General features: G+C 46.8%; 1 protein-coding gene across 1 annotated transcript; it reads right to left on the reverse strand.

Annotated features, from left to right (window-relative positions):
• Window positions 1-2,127: 2,127 nt before the first annotated feature.
• On the reverse strand, window positions 2,128-18,930 carry RCC1L (RCC1 like). The gene is made up of 12 exons (XM_059829498.1): window positions 18,838-18,930; window positions 17,890-18,183; window positions 16,942-17,071; window positions 14,547-14,675; window positions 13,611-13,677; window positions 12,424-12,475; window positions 9,977-10,061; window positions 8,773-8,954; window positions 7,226-7,310; window positions 5,980-6,153; window positions 4,557-4,642; window positions 2,128-2,916 (listed from the first exon to the last, which is right to left on the reverse strand). The coding sequence occupies exons 1-12, from the start codon at window positions 18,928-18,930 to the stop codon at window positions 2,839-2,841; spliced, it is 1,455 nt and encodes a 484-aa protein (XP_059685481.1). The 3' UTR covers window positions 2,128-2,838.
• Between the last annotated feature and the right edge of the window lie 686 nt (window positions 18,931-19,616).

Raw genomic sequence — 19,616 nt, forward strand, 5'->3', positions numbered from 1 at the left:
AGAAGGGAGGTGTGGGGGAAAGACATTTTTAGATTTGTTCCTATTCCTCATTATCCTGCTGTTTCATTGGCAATAAATTAATTTCCCCACATTGAGTCTGTTTTGCCCCCGATGGTAACTGGTAAGCGATCTCCCTGTCCTTATCTTGACCCCCCCACCCCGAGCTTTCCATCATATTTTCTCCCCGTCCCATCGACGGAGGGGAAGTGACAGAGCAGCTCGGTGGGCACCTGGCCAAGGTCAACCCCCCACACCACTTCAACAAAAACAAGGGTCAGTGCCGGCATTTGCCAGACCACAGCCTCTCTGTCACTAACCTTGTTCCCATCAAGCAGCGTGTTCGAGAATGCCCACAGCCACTGTAACGGAAGCACAAACACTCCCACTGCATTAAGCCATACAACACTTCTATTTAGGGCTAAAGACCTTGCTGGCATCTAATTAACACACAGATTTTGCAATTTATTGCACAGCAAGACTGCAACACGACCAGGTACGACACAGCATTAATTCTCATCCCAGCTCTCCAGAAGGCCCAGCCCCAAGTGGCATCAGGAAACCCCGGTGACCGGGAGCGGCTCAAAGCCTGCAGCGCTCCCCAGCACGAACCCGCCGCCCTGCGCAGCCCTCCTCCAACAGCAACATCCACGAAGGGGGCTGTTAGAAACACCTTCCTTGCCATAGTTTTTTTACATTTGTTTTCAATGCTTTAATGAGCTTCCTCGTGTTAAAAGGGCATAGCGACTCCCAAGAGGCCAACAAGAGATGTTTGGGCAGCCCAAGTTGCCCAAGTCGCATGTAGAAGGTGGTACGAATTAAAGCTAACTTAACGGGAAGTCACAGCAGCGAACGTCTGCCACAACCCACCACAGCTATACTCATTACACAGCAATGTTAATAACAACTCATATACATCTCTCTTTATTTCTGTGTACTGTTTCACCTCTCCTATATTTTATGCAAAGTACTTTAAGATTTACTTCATCAAGGTAGAGTTTACCCCCTGAGTTTTGGTAATTACACAACAGATTTGATACAGAATTTCAGGTAAGGATTTTCAGGAAAGGCACCTGGGAGTCCTGGGGCACAACAGGATGGCCATGAGCCAGCAATGTGCCGTTGGGGCCAAGAAGGCCAACGGCATCCTGGGGTGCATCAAGAAGAGTGTGGCGAGCAGGGCGAGGAAGGTTATCCTCCCCCTCTTCTCTGCCCTGGTGAGGCTGCGTCTGGAGTGCTGTGTCCAGTTCTGGGCTCCCCGGTTCAAGGACAGGGAGCTGCTGGAGAGGGTAGAGCAAAGGGCTACAAAGATGATTAGGGGACCCAAACATCTTTCTTATGAGGAAAGGCTGGGGGACGTGGGTCTTTTTAGTCTGAAGAGGAGAAGACTGGAGGGGGGGGGAATCTTATTAATGCTTATAAATACTGAAGGGGTGGGTGCCAGGAGGATGGGGCCAGTCTTTTTTCAGTGGTGCCCATTGACAGGACGAGAAGTAACATGCACAAACTCGGTCATAGGAAGTTCCATCTAGGAGGAGGAACTTCTTTACTTTGAGGGTGGCAGAGCACTGGAACAAGCTGCCCAGAGAGGTTGTGGAGTCTCCTTCTCTGGAGATATTCAAAACTTGCCTGGACACATTCCCGTGCAATCTGCTCTGGGTGAACCTGCTCTGGTGGGGGGGTTGGACTAGATGATCTCCAGAGGTCCCTTCCAACCCCTGTCATTCTGTGATTCTGTGATAACGGAGCCAAAACGTGAGTATGCGGTGTCCCCTGGGATCGTGGATACAGTGCCTGCCTACAATGGTATCAGTCCTGCAGGTGCAGAGGTGTCTCATCTGACAAAAGAGATTTGCTGTCGCACCACTGTGAACCAAAATGCTTGAGTTTAAATGCAGAGTGTAAGACAGAGCAGCCCACGTGTGAAGTCAAGCTCAAGAATATTTCCATTTCACTTTATTAAAAACATATCAGCTTGGATTTTTGCCAAAATAATTTACACAGTAGAAGTATCCCACACAGAAAAAATGATACAACTGTGCCTGATGTCTGGAGTACTTTGCAGGAGAAAGTTTCCCACACTTCAGGATGAGATTTGGTAAGTGCCTGCTTTAGGTACATACAGCTGTTGCATCCCATCTCCAGCAGCCTACTGTGTTCTAAACATGCTCACCTCAACTTCTCTGCTAAGAAAGTAGCAAGAAGCAAGGCTCTGCTTCTTGCCCCTTAAGACTCCTTCCCCTGCTAGCACACCACTGCCTCCAGGCCACTGTCCGTGTGTCCAGCTTCCGCATGGAACAGCAGCCTGGGCAGAGTGCAGCTAGTGGCAGATGCCGAGGACAGCTGTGCGGGACTCCAACAGCCAGCACAACTTTCCTTCCACATAAAAAATAGTTGTTAAAAAACCCCTTCCCTTGAGAAATAGTTTGGCTCAGCCCAACACTGACACCCCAGAGCTGGTGACAGGGAAAGCATCCATAAATAAATGTCCTGTGCTACAGATTTCACCTTGTGCCAGTTCTCCCTGACGGAGACACTCTTCATCCTCAGGCACAGAGGGACTCACCAGCTGTGGGCTGGGCCTCAGACTCTTTGGGAGCTCATGATGAACCAGCCAGAGCACTCCCTGCATTTCCACTCTCCTCAGGGAACATACATCTTTCCCACAGCCAGGCCAGAGCGTTTCAATGATGCAGATGACAACACACCCAGGCACTGCTATGGCTGTCTCTGCTCACAGTCACTTCTTGCTTGGCTTCACGGAATGAGTCTTCCTTTCCAAGAAGCTCGTCACCAAGTCCCCCCGTCGTCTTAGCACAGTGCTGAGGCCCAGCAGTATCACTAGGTGAAAGACTTAACCATGCTCACCATATGATCAACTCCACATGCAACATCCATCACCTCACCGGGTACAGTTACCTGGATCAGACACACAAGAGTGGATTATTTCTCAAGCTGATACTTTGCACCTGGTATCCCTATTTCTCATCCTCCTTCTGCTTAGCATGCCAGCTGGTTTCACAGGGACTTGTACCTATGAAAGTGCCATGCTGAAAACCCAGAGAAAGCAAGAGTCAGCACTAGACATGTTTGTGCATTGGGCTGTGAAACACTCCCTTTCTCCCTTCACAGAAGCACGTAAACCTTTGGAAGGACAGAAAAAGAGGTCTCACTAGCAGACAGTGAGGAGACTGTAGCCTCAGCCCATCTGTTCAGCAGCAGAAACAGCACGACCAAACAGAGAGTAATCTACACAGCAGGAAGAGGAACTGCCCAAGCACCGCAAGGATTTGCTGCTTCTCTCATCAGCAAGGACTGGAACGAGGGGAAAGCTCAACTAAGGCAGTTTTTGCTTTGATGCTAAGCAGACCCAGTTCACTCGCTAGTGTAGTTACAGCTCTTTCACTTAAAGTTGACTTCAAATTCAAGGAAAGCAGAGGCTACAAGTGGAAATTTTTCCTTAGAGTTAAGGGAGAGGAGAGATGGCCAGTTCTAGGGCAGGGGGTCACAGACAAGTACCCTGGGAACTGCCCTTGTTTTGGTACATTGCCGTAGTAATGTCAGGCAGAAGTTCACTGTTTGATGGAGCATAACCCTCTGTGTCCACACTTAGGGAAACCTGGATGTGCCACCATGAATTCAGAGACTCCACTCAGCCACAGCAGTGTGATTTTAGGCAAATGCTCCAGAGTTGGTCTTTTTCTGTTCATTTTTAAAAGGAGGAGACAGCATGCCAAAGAAGCACATCCACTGCAAGTTCAGACACACGGAAAAGGACTCCAGGGTGGTCCAACTGATTGCCTCCCTCCTCTCCTACTTGGCCTTCATGGAGACTGGGAACATCTGCTAGGCTGAGTGCTGAACTCCAGAGCCAAAGACTCTTCTACACCCACAGAGTCTGGCTCTCAGAGCCATCTGAGAGAAGGGAGTGGAACTGGAAGCATTGCGAAACAGCTATGAAAACAGTTCAGTGGCTAAGGATCTCCTACTGTAACTACACAGGCAGTGCAGTGGCCCACCACCACGGCTGCTTGACTTGGAAGAGGAGCAGGGGAAGGCAGCCCACTGCTTAGAGGACCTGCTGCCACTATAGTCTGACCACCATGACCAAAACGTTCACCTAATTTAGATGTGTAATGCAAGTTTTTTGGGTCACAGATGACCAATACTGGTGGTTTTCTTTGCAGCACATACAAAAGTGAAGTGCAGGTTAGAAGGGGAGGGAAGATGCAGTAAATCGTAGCAGGTAGAAGACTGTGGACAAGAGGAACCTAAGAACTGTTCAGAAGTGATGGCACATCACCAGATCTTGCTTTGGGATCTGGAATCTATACTGAAATAGCAGAACCAGAAGACTCAGAAAAATTTACTGAATACCTCCATCCCTAAGCAGGCTAGGCAAGGACCTCTGGAAAACAAAGCAGTTCTACAGTCATCTTAGGCTTCTACTTCTTACAAAATTACTCAACAAAACTATGCAGCCTATGATGTTTCTTGCCCTCAGGATAACAAAGACTAGCTAAAGAATATACTCTTGGCCTTAATACTACCATCCTTACCCTCCATGGGAAATACTGGTCTTCCATTCTTCCAGTTCCCAGGCAACCTCTCAGATTCTTGCCCCATACAAACAGTTCTCCTCTGTCTATACAGGGAAAAAAAAAAAAAAAGAATAAAAATATAGGGCATAGCCATTAAAAAGGAAGAATTCTACTTGTGATGCTGGCAAGTGGGGCTACAGTGCTTCTGGGAGTATAAAGCGTTATACACACAGTATGAAAGCCATCGAGTTTAGTTCCAAGTACAATAAATGTATTTGTGCTTGGGGAATTGATGCCTAACGAGCAGGACAAGCAGCAAGTTCTGGGCACAAGTCTTTGCTTCTCCCTCTTACAGCTCTTGCTTTGGAATGTTATTTGAAGAAAGAGTGTAGCAGAAGAGATTCCAGGGAATCATTCGTGCTGAAGTGAATCATTTGTTCTGGAAGTTAGACAATTACAGCTGACCCACATCAGCTATCAGCACAGCAAAGGGGGTAAGCAAGGCCATGAAATCTGTCCCAAGCCATCACCTGGGGACTGGTTATTCAGCTGCCTGACAGAAGTGACCTTCTAATGACAACTGGGGAAAAAGAAAAAAAACTTGCATTGAACAGAGTTGGACAGTTTTAAGTCCCTGAGCAAAATGTGCAGATCTCAGAAGTGTTCAGATCAGGCCCACAGCAGAGACAACCAAAACACGATCTATAACATAAGTATAATTTAATTGGAATGCAGTTTCTAATGCTTCCTGAATACCAGGGGGAGACCAGCTACAAGCACCCTGTAACCAGACTGACAAGTGTCATGCATACCACTTCCCCAGGAAGGACCAAGCACCTTGGCACCAGGCACTTTTCGTTAGTAAACGATTACTTTCGCTACCAAGCACATGGGTTTTCTGTGCTGCTGCCCTCTGCTGCCTATTTTTAAATGACTTTCAAATTCAAAACTTCCTTTAAAGGCTGATACCAAGTACAGGGTGCACATACCAGAGTATCATACCCTTTTCACGTTAACTGTGTAGGTCTTCCCACCTTGGATTGCTGACTCAATTGGTCAGAAGAGCCAAAAACCCCTGACATCTAGCTCTGATTTAGACTCAGTTTCAATTTGTCCATTTATCACATAAATTCCTGCTGCTTCTGAAATGCAACTGACTGACTTATTCTGCACAAGGAAATCAAAAAACCTTCCCAGGTTTCCTGCTTGAGAGAAATTTTTTGTTTGCTTTAGAAGAATAACACTTTCTTAATTAAAGCATAAGTTAGCACAGTACCTCTGTTAGAAACCATGCTGACACCTGTAAATGTGCAGCCCGCCCCTCCTGTTGCATTCCAGTATGCTTTAAGTTTAAAGAAAGATGGCCACTTTTATTTTTTCCTTTTAACTGCCAATAATATGGCAATGTGACTTCTCCATGACAGTAGGACTAGAAACTTACTTGTAAGTGCCGCAAACTGGCTGAGTCCACAGCGAACGTGAGCAACACGGATGTCCGGATTGAAGTCTGACCAGCCAAAAAGGCTGGGTGGGATCATCTCTGGCACTGCTGTCTCTATTAGGTTTGGTCCTTTCCCAAGAATTCCATATCCCCAGACAAAAACATTTCCTTCTTCTGCATTACAATAAGAACACATTCTGTTAGTCTGTGCTTGTGAAATTCATGCCATGACCTAGAGTTAATCAGATCCAAAGGGATATTTTCCTTTCTCCCAGAGCAGTCTAGCACCTTCTAATTATTTAAAAGTGGCAACCAATGCATTCCCATTCAAATGCCTTAATTTCTTCCTAAGCTGTGCAAGCAGATCAAGCTTCACAGGCAAAACTTTCATGGGGAAAAAATGCCAACACAGTGTTGGCTGGATAAAATACTTCAGCTTACTGACTGATGGGACAGAGGCTGAATGTTTTATTTTCACTGCTTTTTCCTTTGAGGCACAGCCAAACCAGTGGTAGGCTAGTCACTCTGTCTGGCATTCTGCCTTAAGCTGGGTGCCTGGGAAAGGCAGCAGTTGGACAGCATAAGACAGAGTAAGTTGCTATGTCTGCTAGCTCTGCTCCCTTCATGCTAGAAGCCGAAATGTCTTGTCATCACAGCAACCACATCATTTATATGAACGTCTTCCTTGAGATGATCCTTCATAAAAGTAGTGCAATCCTTTCCCTCACTCCCTTATTCCGTAACTTTCAAGCTGTGGTCCCCTGGCCACTGGCAATCCAAAGCAGCATTCGCTAAGAAGCCTGCTGCAGTTTCACTGTTCTCAGAACTCTCTCCTTTCCATTCTAGTTTATCAAGATTTATTTACATGTCAGATTTATACTGGGTCTGAAGGGCTCTTCTTTCTCTCAAGTGCTGCCTTACTTCCTCGCTATATCCATCTTCATTATAGGCCACAGATGGCCCATGTGATCGGCAAACAAGGGATCAGAACAGCAAGCAGCAACCACACTCTTGTTCTAGTTTGCCTAAGTGCTCACAACAGCACACACTGGGAGCAATGCTCTGCGGCTAATGAAAATAACTGCCCTAGCACATTCTTAAATCACACATTTCTCAGTCTCCCAGTTTTCCTCATAACAGACAGTACTTTCCTGTTTCCAGTGAACCAGATGCTTGTTCCATGAGGTTACAATCCACCTACTGCATGGCTTTGCACTAAAGATGATGACTGTAAAAGTGAACTCACCTGTCAGCACAATATTGCCAGTCCCTCCACACGCGGCCTCCTTTATCTTCCCAATCTTGAATGGCAAATGTCTGGGAACGTTCACCTGTACAAGGTTGCAAGAGCATCGTTAGAGACAAGGTAATAAACTGCAAACTAGACACACAGTTTTAATTTGTTCTCTGGTTCTGGTTAGAGCTTACTGAACTCGATACAGACAACCTTTATTGCCTGAATAACGGAATAAATGCAAGTCCCAAGATTAAAAAAACAACATGAAATTCATTAAGGCTGAGAGTCCAGACAAAGTGGAAAAAGTTACCCATTGGAAAGCCTACATGAATGGCAACAAAGCTGGGAATGCTTAAGGTCTGCTTATATTCCTGGCTCTGTAAGTCAGACACAATGGGAAAGTCAATAGGTGAGCATATTTGGAAGTTTTCACAATGGACAAGGTCACTAAAATTTGGTCTGCAGTGGCATTTTTGAACATACTAGGGAAACATAACTAGAAGAAAGTCACTCTTATTTAGTACAGTTCAGTACAACAGAAGCCTACACAGCTTGACACACGTAAACAGTGACCTTGGATTTCACAGATAATGTCCAGCTCTGTTATTCCACAATTTAGACTTTATCTATATTGTACCTAAAACTCACGCTTCAGCAAACAAGCCATTCATCCATTTCAGACCCCTCTGACCTCCACTGAGCAGGCAGCCAGGAAACTACTACACTACTTAACCTGGTCATTGTCTTCAGGCCTTATGGTCTCAGTAATTAGCCCTACATTAAGGATACATCAGGAGAGCCATGGGAAACAAAGATACGTATTTTGCTAAAGCCATACTAAAGCAATTGTCTGCTCTTAGCCTTCTGCCAAAAACAGCTTGAATATTAATTAATTCCCTGTCTGCATTTCCACTAACTGTAAGAGGAGATCATCTGCCTAATTACCTCAGTACTACAACGCTTAGTGTCAAGTCAGCACTATATTTTTGCGCCACATAAGTCTGCTCCCAAAAAACTTTTATCTGTGAGACACTGGGATTTGTTTAGGACTCATCTATAAACGCTACTATGGTTGTTCGTGAAAAATTCACTAACATATGGGTTGATTGGAAGGTACCTCCAAGGGTCACCTGGACCAACACCATGCTTAAAGCAGGACCACTTGAAATTCTAGATTAGCCAGCCAAAAGACCAATTCCTGTCCTGAAACCAGCACAAGCACTCGAGCTGGATCTCAATTTGGTGCGAAGTCCATGGGATGGGGAAAGGAAAGCACGGGGTGTACTCTTCCTCTACAAGAGACTAACAAACTGGGGTGAGGTGACACAAGCCTTTGCCTATCAATAGCTGGGAAACATACTGCCCTAAAGCTACACAAACATTTCAGACAGATTGGGTTTGTAAGCATAGGTAAAACCAGCCTGCTACTGGTGTTAGTTTGACAGCAGTCTAAATCAATATAAAAGAACCCTGAGCAGGGAGAAGCGCGTAATTTTTAAGTCTGTGCACAGCAGCTCAACGAAAACATGTAAAAACAGGCCCCCAGGCCAACTGACCTGTGTGGTTTCTGTGACAGATGCCAACTGCAAGTATTCCGAATTTCCCCAACCAAAGATGTCTCCTTCATCTGAAACAGCCAGACAACAGTCCCCATAGGAAGAGACCTGGATAATGTTTACTCCAGCAATGTCACCATGTAGCTTAGTAGGAACACTGGTGATGTTGTAGTGTCCAAGACCTGAAAGGAAAAAAGTTACAATTTTTTTCCAGACATACTTTTAATGCCTGCATAAGACCATTTTGTCATGTTATAACCCAATCACCCTTCACCCAAAAGAAATCTTTCTGTCCGTATCTGTTAACTACCAGCTTCAATGGACAAGCAGCCACAAACATGAGTTCTACTGGTCAAAGCTACCTCTCTAGAGTACAAAACAACTTTATACAATCACACCTGGAAAACAGTCTAGGCCCTCATCTCTCTTGTCTGCGTGGGCCAAAGTGTTTGAGAGAGCAGTAACCAAGCTAGGCAGATACCCTGACAGAGGTGAAGTTTCACAAACCAGCTGCGTCCTGTCTTCTGCAAGGAGAGCCATGAGTGACAGCACACTGCAATCTGTTTAGACTACAGCAAATGAAGCGGCAAAAGAGGCTGGGAAGCAAACACATTACATGACAAACAGCTGCCTGGACAAGAGGCCAGAATGTAGATGACAAACAAGATGGGCTACAGTATGTCCGCACAAGAGAACCATGGGCAGAACCCAGCTTCAGGAGCAGCAGGACTAAACGGTACGAAGGACTGTAAGTCCTCTGACAGCAGGAGCCACCAGAAAAAGGGCCTGGCCAAAGATTCCATGCTACAACAGCAGTAGCTGCCAAAGGTCTCTGTCAGTTCAAAAGGAGCAAGAAGCAAAACAGACCCTGAAACAAGAATAGGGAAGCAAAGCCTGCACAGAACTGGGGAGCTAACCTTCCCATGCCACTTCCACATCCCTTCACAAGCTTCAAACAGTAGACACATTCTCCTAAGACTGCATGCTTGGATCGCCAGCGTGGCATCCTAAAGATCCTCTAAAAATGAACTGGTTTGTCTCAGTTTGGTTACACAAGAGTATTGATAACATCTGCACACAGCTGGAAACATACCAGCTCCTTTCTCTCCACACATGCACGTAAAACATACATCACAAGCTCTGAATTAGGAGAGCTTGCTGCATTCATCCATTCACTGAAATACAAGCTGAGCCGAGCTCCTACCTGTTTGTCCATCAGCTCCCCATCCACACGCATAGACTGCACCTTTCTTGGTTCTAAACAGACTGTGGTCCTGCCCACACACAACCTGCACACAAACAAAAGGCCAGAGTCGGTCAGGAAAGGCCACGTGTTCCGAATTGATTTAATGAAGCACTACTGGCAGACAAATTGAGCAATGAACCTCTACAATGCCCATCAGCTCAGAGTTTGACCTTTCTCTCCAGATCAAATGGCTCTACAGACAGGGAAGACTAAGAACAGCACGATACAGCACAGAAAACAGCTGAATTTTCTTTGTGGAAAATGATGCTGCAGTTGATTTGTTCTGAGATCCAAAACAAGGCCTAGTTAACAGAAAGCTCAATTCAGCAGTGCAACACAATAAAACAGCACGAGTAAATAAGAGATCTCCTTTCCCAGAGTGCTACCAAATGGCTCTCAATGCCAGCTACAAACTGCTATTGATTCCTTGCCATGTAAGCACTCTAAGAACACATCTGTTCTCAAATTGACATTTATGTTGAACTAGCAATCATGTCTGCCACACGCTTGGCATGAATTAACGCCAAGATCTTCAAAGCAGACATTAAAAATTAGCCAAAGATTAAAGGGGTTTTATCCACAAGTTGAGATTGACTACCAAGAATATTAAGCATGTAACTGCTGTCATCAAAGTACAAACAGACACCAATTATTCAGCCCCCTTGAAAAAAATAAAATAATGAAAAATCCAAACAGAAGTTTACAAGCCTAATGCAAAACATCATTAGGATGTACCATGGCACACTCTCATCACGTGGACCTAGACGAATGACCTTTGCTTTCTAGGATGCTGCATGGAACAGGAGTAACGTTTGCCCACAGAGTACTGCTACAGTGGCATAGACATACCAGCAAACTGCTCCTGTGCCTGGAAATACTGCAGCCATGTGCAGACTCAGTGACATTTATGCTGCTCTGCAGTCCCTTGCTCTCCTGAAGCCCGCCCTAGGGAAATGCTGGCTAGTCTAAGCGGATAGTCTCACAGCTCACTTTTGAAATGGGGAAGACAAAATTCAAAATAAAACAGTTCCCAAATGATTTAAAAGTGCCAAAGGGGAACAAAAGCAAGAAATCAGGACAGGAAGAGATGAGGCATCAGAATGACCTCCCTGCCAAGCAGGTGTTACCTAGAAGGCAAGCACGCAAAACTGCATTGACATTCCCATCAAATTCTTCAGTAAGTTCAGACCTTGCAGTGCCAGTTGCAAATGCTCTGCAAAGGCATGGAGCAAAATGCCACCTTGTGCTTTTTATAAGCAACCATATAGTAGATTGCCTCATCATTTCAAAAAGCTTCCATGAATGATTTGCATACTGATTTTTTTTTTTTTCCCCATTACAGAATCACAGACTGGTTGAGGTTGGAAGGGACCTCTGGACGTCATCTGGTCCGACCCCCCTGCTCAAGCAGGGCCACCTACAGCAGGTTGTCCAGGACCACGTCCAGACAGCTTCTGACTATCACCAAGGGGGGAGACTCCCAAACTCTCTCAGCAACCTGTGCCAGTGCTCAGTCACAGTAAATAAAGTGTTTCCTGATGTTCAGAGGGAACCTCCTGTGTTTCAGTTTGAGCCCGCTGCCTCTTGTCCTGTCACTGTGCACCACTGAAAGAGCCTGGCTCCGTCCTCTTTGCACCCTCCCTTGAGGTATTTATATACGTTGCTAAGGCACAGTTCCCCAGCCTTCTCTTTTCCAGGCTAAACAGTCCCAGCTCTCTCAGCATTTCCTCCTAGGAGAGATGCTCCAGTCCCTTCATGACTTTAATGACCCTTCAGTGGACTCTCTCCAGTATATCCACATCTCTCTTGTACTGGGGAGCCCAGAAATGGACATAATACTCCAAGTGTGGCCTCACCAGTGCCAAGTAGAAGGGAAGGACCACCTCCCTTATCCTGCTAGCAACCCTCCTCCTAATGCAGCCCAGGATACCATTTGCCTTCTCTACAGCAAGGGCACGCTGCTGGCTTGCGGTCAAGCTGGTGTCCACCAGGACCCCCAGGGCCTTTCCTGCAGAGCTGCTTCCCAGCCGGTCGGCCCTCAGCATAGTGATGTCTGGGGCTGTTCCTCCCCAGGTGCAGGACTTTGCCCTTCCCCTTGCTGTACTTCACCAGGTTCATGTCAGCCCATTTCTCCAGCCTCTGGATGGCAGCACCACCCTCTGGTGTATCAGCCACTCCTCCCAATTTTATGTCACCTGCGAACTTGCTGAGGGTACACTCTGCCCCATCATCCAGATCATCAGTGAAGTCGTTAAACAGGATCAGACCCAGTATTGACCCCTGGGGTACACCACTAGTTACCAGTATTCAACTAGTCTTCATGCCACTGATTACCACCCTCTGGGCTTGGCTATTCAGCCAGTTCTCAACCCACCTTCAGAATTTGATTCATAAGGTCCTCTTACCTGGACAACTCTGCTGTCGAACTCCTTCAGCTGATGAATCAGATGGCTTTCACTGGACACCATCAAACAACCACCGAGAAGAGAAAAGGCAACACAGAGGATTTCAAAGGACTGCAACCGAAAAACGTGAAGGTAGACCTGTAGACCTGCCTTTACTGAAAGCCACTTTGCTATTACAACAAGGGAGATTCTTTCACATGTTCTCTTATCTATTCAAAGAGCATAGGTTCCACTGTAAAATTACCGCACAAAGAAGGAAAGTAGTCTTGCATTCTCTTATTTAAGAAGTTAAGAACTGTCACTTTTTAAATATAACCTCTCATGGGAATTGGGGATGGGAGCAGTCCTCAAACACAATCCCTAGTCCGGAATGAGCACAGACACTAGTTAATACTGCAGCACCTATATGAACACTACACTTCACAAGAGACTAACCAGATTTAAATCCCAGAGCACAAACAGCATAGTGCTAACATCCATTTCATTCTTTCACAAAACCAGGAATTCTGAACAATCCAGCAACAAACTTCCATTACCAAGGTGAAAAAAAGCTAGCTAAATTACAGCTGTTTTCTTAAACTCTACAGGCCAAGGCTTGTGGATCATAGAGAAAGCAATCAGCAAAATCTCTTCTAGGCCCTGCCAGGGAATTAGTAATTTTCAACATATTCCCACTCTCCACTTCCATCATATAGAGCATTTTGAGAAGGTGCTTTGGTATGGCCCACAAAAACCACATAAAGCAAAAGCACTAGAGATTCAAAGGCAGTTACAGCAAAGAGATTCGACAAAAGGATGCCTCTTTCATCATGAAATGGCATTAACACCCTCAGAAATAGCACTTGCATTCTGAGAGGCTAAAGGGAGAAAGACAGACTACTAACGCCAATTACCTCAGGCTATTTACGAAGGCTAGGTTTTCTCACTCTGCCCTGCGAAAACTGACACCTGCTGACATCTTTCTGTCTTTCGTGAATGTGGTCAGAATAGCGCTCATGCCCAGCCTGGGTTTAAAGCCAGGCTGTTTATATGACGCCTGCAGCATAAAAGCCTGTTCTCAGACTTCGTAATCTTAAATGGCATCCTTATACTACCAGATTTTTCCCACCTCCAGGCTTTTCTATAGGGTTGTTTTCATGCAATTATGTTTTTAACATTAAGGAAGTTCAGGATCTTTGGATTCTCACCTGTAAGTTTCATCTTCAACAACCTTCCGGCCACACTGTCCATAAGAATTGTTCCCCATGGTGAAAACTGAAAAACAACGATAAAATGCACTAGTTTTATTACTGTCCAATCCCCTGAAAGCCTCTTTTCAGGTACACAAAATATTTTCATGTGGTCCTCAATACGAAAGGTAGAACACAGTACTGTAAAAATAGGCATAAGCTTTCCTCAAACCAAGTCCACTTAAATTCAAGTGACTGAATCCATTTTCGTCAACAATATCCCGGCGATATTGTTGCAGGCACAGTAGCGGTACCTGGAGCCCATTGGTCGTTTTTCAGTAATTGCCTAGTTCACCCTGCCGTTGCCAAGGAGACTCAGAAATAGATCAGCGCTCCCACCGGAGTGTTAAATCAAGCAACCAACCAGCTCACCCACGGATAAGCAGCCCTGGATCGCTCAGTGCAGCACTGAAGCCACAGCACCAGAGAATTCCCAGAGACATGGAAAGCCAGTTCACACAGGATCTTCTGTATAACAGCCTATTAATTAATCGCTTTTGTAAATGTAACACTCTGGGGCTTCAAGGGGAAAATAACTCAGGAGTATTGGCATAGCCATCCAAAACTGAATTCAAAACCATGTCTGACTGAACAAGACAAATAGGCTACTCTTAAACGAGGCCTTGGGCCTGCAAACCACATTTTGCAACACTCATAGTGAAAAGTTTCCAACACACTTACAGCTTGAGCCAAGCAGAGCTCAACACACAGTTATCAGCTCAGGGCTCTCCCTCCCAGGAGCAATCCCATAAGGGCAACAGCTACCTGCATCACATTTGCAGTGCAGACAGTCCTTCTGGAGTCTAGCTCTAAAGGACAGAAGACAATCTTTTCCAGAGCTTTTAATGAAATCATAGTCAGGCGTCCCTGCCACCAGCACAAGCCATACTGTACCTCCTTCACTATCTGTCAGGATCAGGGAATGGGCTCTTCCACAGGACACCTGCAAGACTCGAGTCTGCTGTGGCTTCTCCAGTGGTAACGGAATTGGAGATGGTTCCAAGACATATTCATAGCCCTTAGCTTAAGGGAGAGAGAAATTTTAAAAGTTAGTAGCTTCCACAAAGCAAATTCATCATATATTTGCCAATCCTGCTGTACATACACACAGTGACTCCTATTTTGTTACAAAAGCAGACATATTTTAGAAAGCCAAGATGCTAACCGAAGTAACAGGGTAAATGGGATTCATCATGGGGGGGAAGTTAAAAGCCATAGGGATGGTTGAATGCAATAATCACTGCCTAATCAAAAATCCAGCATACCTAGAAGCTGAATGTTATTACGGCTTCAGGTGGCCAGAATTGAGAAACAGAGGCTTTCAGCCATATGCTCAACCACTTTGGTGAACAAGGCTGGATTACTAGAGCGCTTAACACCAAGCACAAACGAAATACTCTGTGCAACTGGGGATACTGCAAACAAGGTACAATAGCAGCAATCACAAAAAGACAGCATGAAAAGTGAACAAAAAAAATCTTAGGGCTTCATATTTAAAGGCCCTTTCAGAAAAAAGGAATGCAAGAACCATTAGCTAGCCTGGCTCCACAGGGGATAAGAGATCTAACGTTTACAAAAGAAAATGACAGGCTGTACTAGAAAAAGAAGATTTAGTAACTTGAAGAATATGTAATCAGTTATGGTCAACTGGGAAAAAAAAGGAAAAAAAAGAACAGCAAAACATAAATCAGTACTAGGGAAAAGGTTAAGGGGAGATAAAAAGCTTTGATATCAAAGAAAGCCACTGTAACAAGTGAAATCAAATCCCAGAGGACCCAAAGCAGTATTCTGCTCACATACAGCAGTGCTTTAACTCGTTCTCACTGCCTTCAATTAAAAAAAACACAGAAAATCTACACGTACCCTCTCACAGTAAGACACTACTTGATGTGAGGACAGGCATCACAACTGGCTGCTTGCAAATGGTGGGAGCCTGCCATGCAATATAGCAGGAACCAAAAGACAGCGAAGTTTGTATCTGTCTAAAGAGACGTGAAAGTCACAAGGCAAAAAACTTTTTCCTCTCTCTGTTCCTTCCAGCAGAGCCACACAGCTACTGGGACCTGTGGTAATGAACTCAGTATCATCACTGGTAATACCTGAAGGATTTTAGAGAAAAGAGACACCGAGGTGGCTAATGCAGGGGAGGGCGAGAGTAAATTATTAGTAGCTTAGAAACAGATAAAGTTAGAGCATGAAATACAACAACCTAAAAGTCAGAAGGTTGCAAATTCCCCTGGAAACGAAGCATCTACAGGGACACAGTGTTGGAACTAGTGGGTACCAGGTAAGTTTGCAAAACTGAGTAACGAGCAGCACATCCAACAGGAAGCTTGTCTGTGGGAAGCTTGTCTGCGGTCCCCTCATTTTGCAGCTACTGTTTAAGCACACACACTGGCTGCATGCACACACTCTTGGAAATCTATACAGCACGCTAGCAGCAACACACGACAGCAGCACCACTGTAAACTTCAGCGTTCTGCACAGTAGCTGCAATTTTCTTTTGCTTCTCCACAAAGTTTAATTTTTTTGCCCGTATCAGATGCACCATACCTTAGGGGATTATGCTCTTACACGATATAAAGAGAAAAACTGCTTTTATGGTTTTCCCCAATTGTTTATGGAGGAATGTTTTCAAACAGTTAGAGACAGTCATTCTATAAGGGAAGTAAGTTCGTGTTTTTCGTATCTGTCTTAGGTGGAAGGTTGCAAAGTTCCGCACAGAAATCATCATCTTAAATGCATTTGAGAGCCTGGTATAAGACAGAAGGACTAACGTGTTTTTCCTTCAAAATGCAATTGGGTATTAAAATAAAAAACCCTACAGCTTCACACAAAATTCCACTGACTGTATAAAAAGATCTCTGTGGGAAAGGAAATTAGTTTACAGGTGCAAAGGCAACAGAAGTGAGCAAACCACCTTGCCAAAATCGTTTTCTTAACTAGTCCACTACATTGTCTATTATCAAACTATAGAGATTTAAAGCAACACCTTAACCAACACACACACACACTTCTGCAGAATAAATAGTTACTTAGATTTTAGTTACATCCAGACAAGAGTGTAAGTGCAGCATACAGAATGGATGCATACCTTGACCAATTACAAAGCACACAAAAACACAGCTAAGTTCCAAAAAAAGACCTCTTTTTAAAAAAAAATTGCACAGCCCCGCTCTCTGCATCAAAGCCTCCCAGACGTTTTTCATGCCTTCTAACACGAAGTTTCCCACATCACATGTATCCTGTAGTGCTGCCCTGTAAGTCTTTAAAACAATTCAATCCTTACTTCGATCTCTTATGCTTCTCTGGAATCCAAGCTGGGAATCCTTGTTCAGCCCCATGCCCCACACTTTGGTGATGTCTGTGGTATTAGATGACAGCAGCGTGAATCCGTAACCGCAGGCAACAGAGGATATCTTTGAAGACAAATGAAAACCACACCATTCAGTTATAAACCATGGCTTAGAAAAACACGTTTCACTCCAAGCTATCAGACTTCATTAGGCCATATCCACATACAGCCCAAATTCACGGCATGTACGGTCTCTACAAAAATGACCAGTGATAAGCACAATGGTGACAACTCAAGTCCAGCATTACTGCCTTAGTTTTGTTTTTGTGTGCGTCTTTATTTTTGCATTATTTTGGACCCACTCAAACACAACAGAAAGGCCTATTTGCTGAACTGCAGCAGCAGTACATTAAAAAAAACCCAAACACAAAGAGGATTAAGAGAGTAACATTCCCCTGTTTTACTCCTCCTGCCAAAAAAAGCCCGGTATAAAAGCTCTGACCTTCTTTGAACTGGAGAGCAGAGCATGATGTTTGAAACATAGAGACAAAAGAAAAACATGATTTTCAACATACGCTTCCAATCTCATCAAGGTGAAGGTAGCCATGAAAGCCGCTGAAAACAAGGCCCTATTTCTCTGATAAATGTAGTTCACACTCTTGCTCTGCTATGGTTCTGACAAGGGAATATACATGTAATTTTTTTTTCAAATTATATGCTACTGTAGTTATACCAAAAACGATCCTGACGCATACAGCTGTATCAATACAAAAAAATTAATCACAGCAATGTCTTTACATCAGATTACTTAACGCCTTTCAAAGCTGAGAGGAGAAACCTGCCACGAGCACGGGGCAGGGACAGAGGAGGTGACCGGTCTCTGAGCAGCGACGCTCAGGTTACCCTGTGGTGACGAACCGGAGCCGCCACCCCCGGGCCCACCTTCTCCTCCGTTTCCAGCCGGTAGGGCGTGGTTTGGATCCGCCGCGGCTTCTTCCAGCCCACGTCCGGCTTCACGAAGCTGGGGACGCCCAGGGCGCCCGAGTAGCTGAAGCCCCACACGAAGACGCGGTCCTTCCGCCTGGCCGCCTTCCCCACGTACTGGAAGACCGGGGCGGCCTCCTCGGCCTCCCTCAGCTGGCGGACGCTCCGCGGGCCCGCCGTCTTGGCCAGGCCCCTGCGGAGAGCCGGCGGCGGCCGCCGCACTGCCCTCAGCGCCCCCCACATCGCCGCCGCCTCCCGGCGCCCCTCAGGCCGCCGCCGCCACCGCCGCCATCTTGCCGACCTCTCACCTGCGACCCCGCGCGGGCGGCCGGCCGCGCGCCGGCTCACCACCCTCTGTGCGCATGCGCCCGGACGCGGCGCGCCGGTCACGTGAAGCGCGCCGGTCACGTGAGGCGCGAGAGGCGTGAGGCCGGCTGGGGCGCCTGACGGTCTGGTCTTAAAGGGGCCGTGCCGCCCCTCGGGGTGGGTGAGGAGCCAGGGCTAGATCTAAATCTAAACCTACACCCAGACCCAAATCCAAACCTAGGCCCAGGCCCAGGCCCAGACCCACAACCAGACCCAAACCTAGTCCTAGACCCAAACCTGGACCCCAGCCCAGACCCAAATCCAGGCCCAGACCCAAATCCAGGCCCGAACCTGGACCCGAACCCCGACCCTGACCCAAATTTAAACCCACACCCAAACCAAGACTGAAACCAGACCCAAACCTACACCTAGACCCAGACCCCACCCCAGACCTGGACCCAAACTCAAACCCAAACCTGGACCCCAACCTACACCCAGACCCAAACCCAGGCCCCATCCCAGACCTAAACCCAGGCCCAGACCCAAAGCCAAACCCGAACCCTCCTGGCATGGCAGTAGCAGGGCTGGCTGTGCTGGCACCTGCACGCAGCCCTCACGCTGCGCTCCCTGATGAAAAGCAGGCCCGTCTCGGAGGCGCGGGATGTGCTGTGATGGTTGCCGGCCTCCCGGCATGGCGGCCCTCCGCGAGGCGGCAGGAGGGACCAACATCCGCAGCCTCGGGAAGCTGCTCGCCCCTCACACCCTGGCAGCCCCACAGCCCCTGGGCCGCCCGCCCCGTGCCCCTCACACCCTGCCGCCATTTGGGGCGGCCACCTTGCCTCATGGCTCCTACCCCACCCAGCAGACACCACATCCCCACATCCCAGCCCTCGCTTTCCACTAGAAGGAGTGAAGCGGCCACCCTCCAGGAGTAAGCTGCCATTGTTTGTCCTCCCAACCAAATTTCCTCCCCGACCGCATTTTTCGCAAGAGACCGTTGCCCAATGCCCCGCCAAGACGCAGCAGGGAGAAACACCTTTCCTGCCACCATGCCGCCGGCCAGCAGGCTGTTCCCCGGTGTCTGCGTTGACCAGCCATCCAGGCGGACATTGAAATATGTCTGTAAAGTGTCTCTCCTTTATTGGTGAAAACCGCAAAATCATTCAAAATACAAATAGGGGATAAAAGGGGCTCCAGTGGCGAGGGGTCTCCAGTGGCTGTGGAGGCCTCAGCCCCCCAGAAGCCAGTGGAGCGGGGCCGGGTCCCTCCTCACGGTGTCATTAGGACATCTCGGGCTCGCCTTGTGGGTGGATGAAGACGGGTGCTGGGCTGCGCCGATCTGGCTGGCAGTCCCCCGGGGCCTGCGGCGGCTGCCAGAG

This window comes from Gavia stellata, chromosome 25, assembly GCF_030936135.1.
Source record: "Gavia stellata isolate bGavSte3 chromosome 25, bGavSte3.hap2, whole genome shotgun sequence".
Taxonomy (NCBI): domain Eukaryota; kingdom Metazoa; phylum Chordata; class Aves; order Gaviiformes; family Gaviidae; genus Gavia; species Gavia stellata.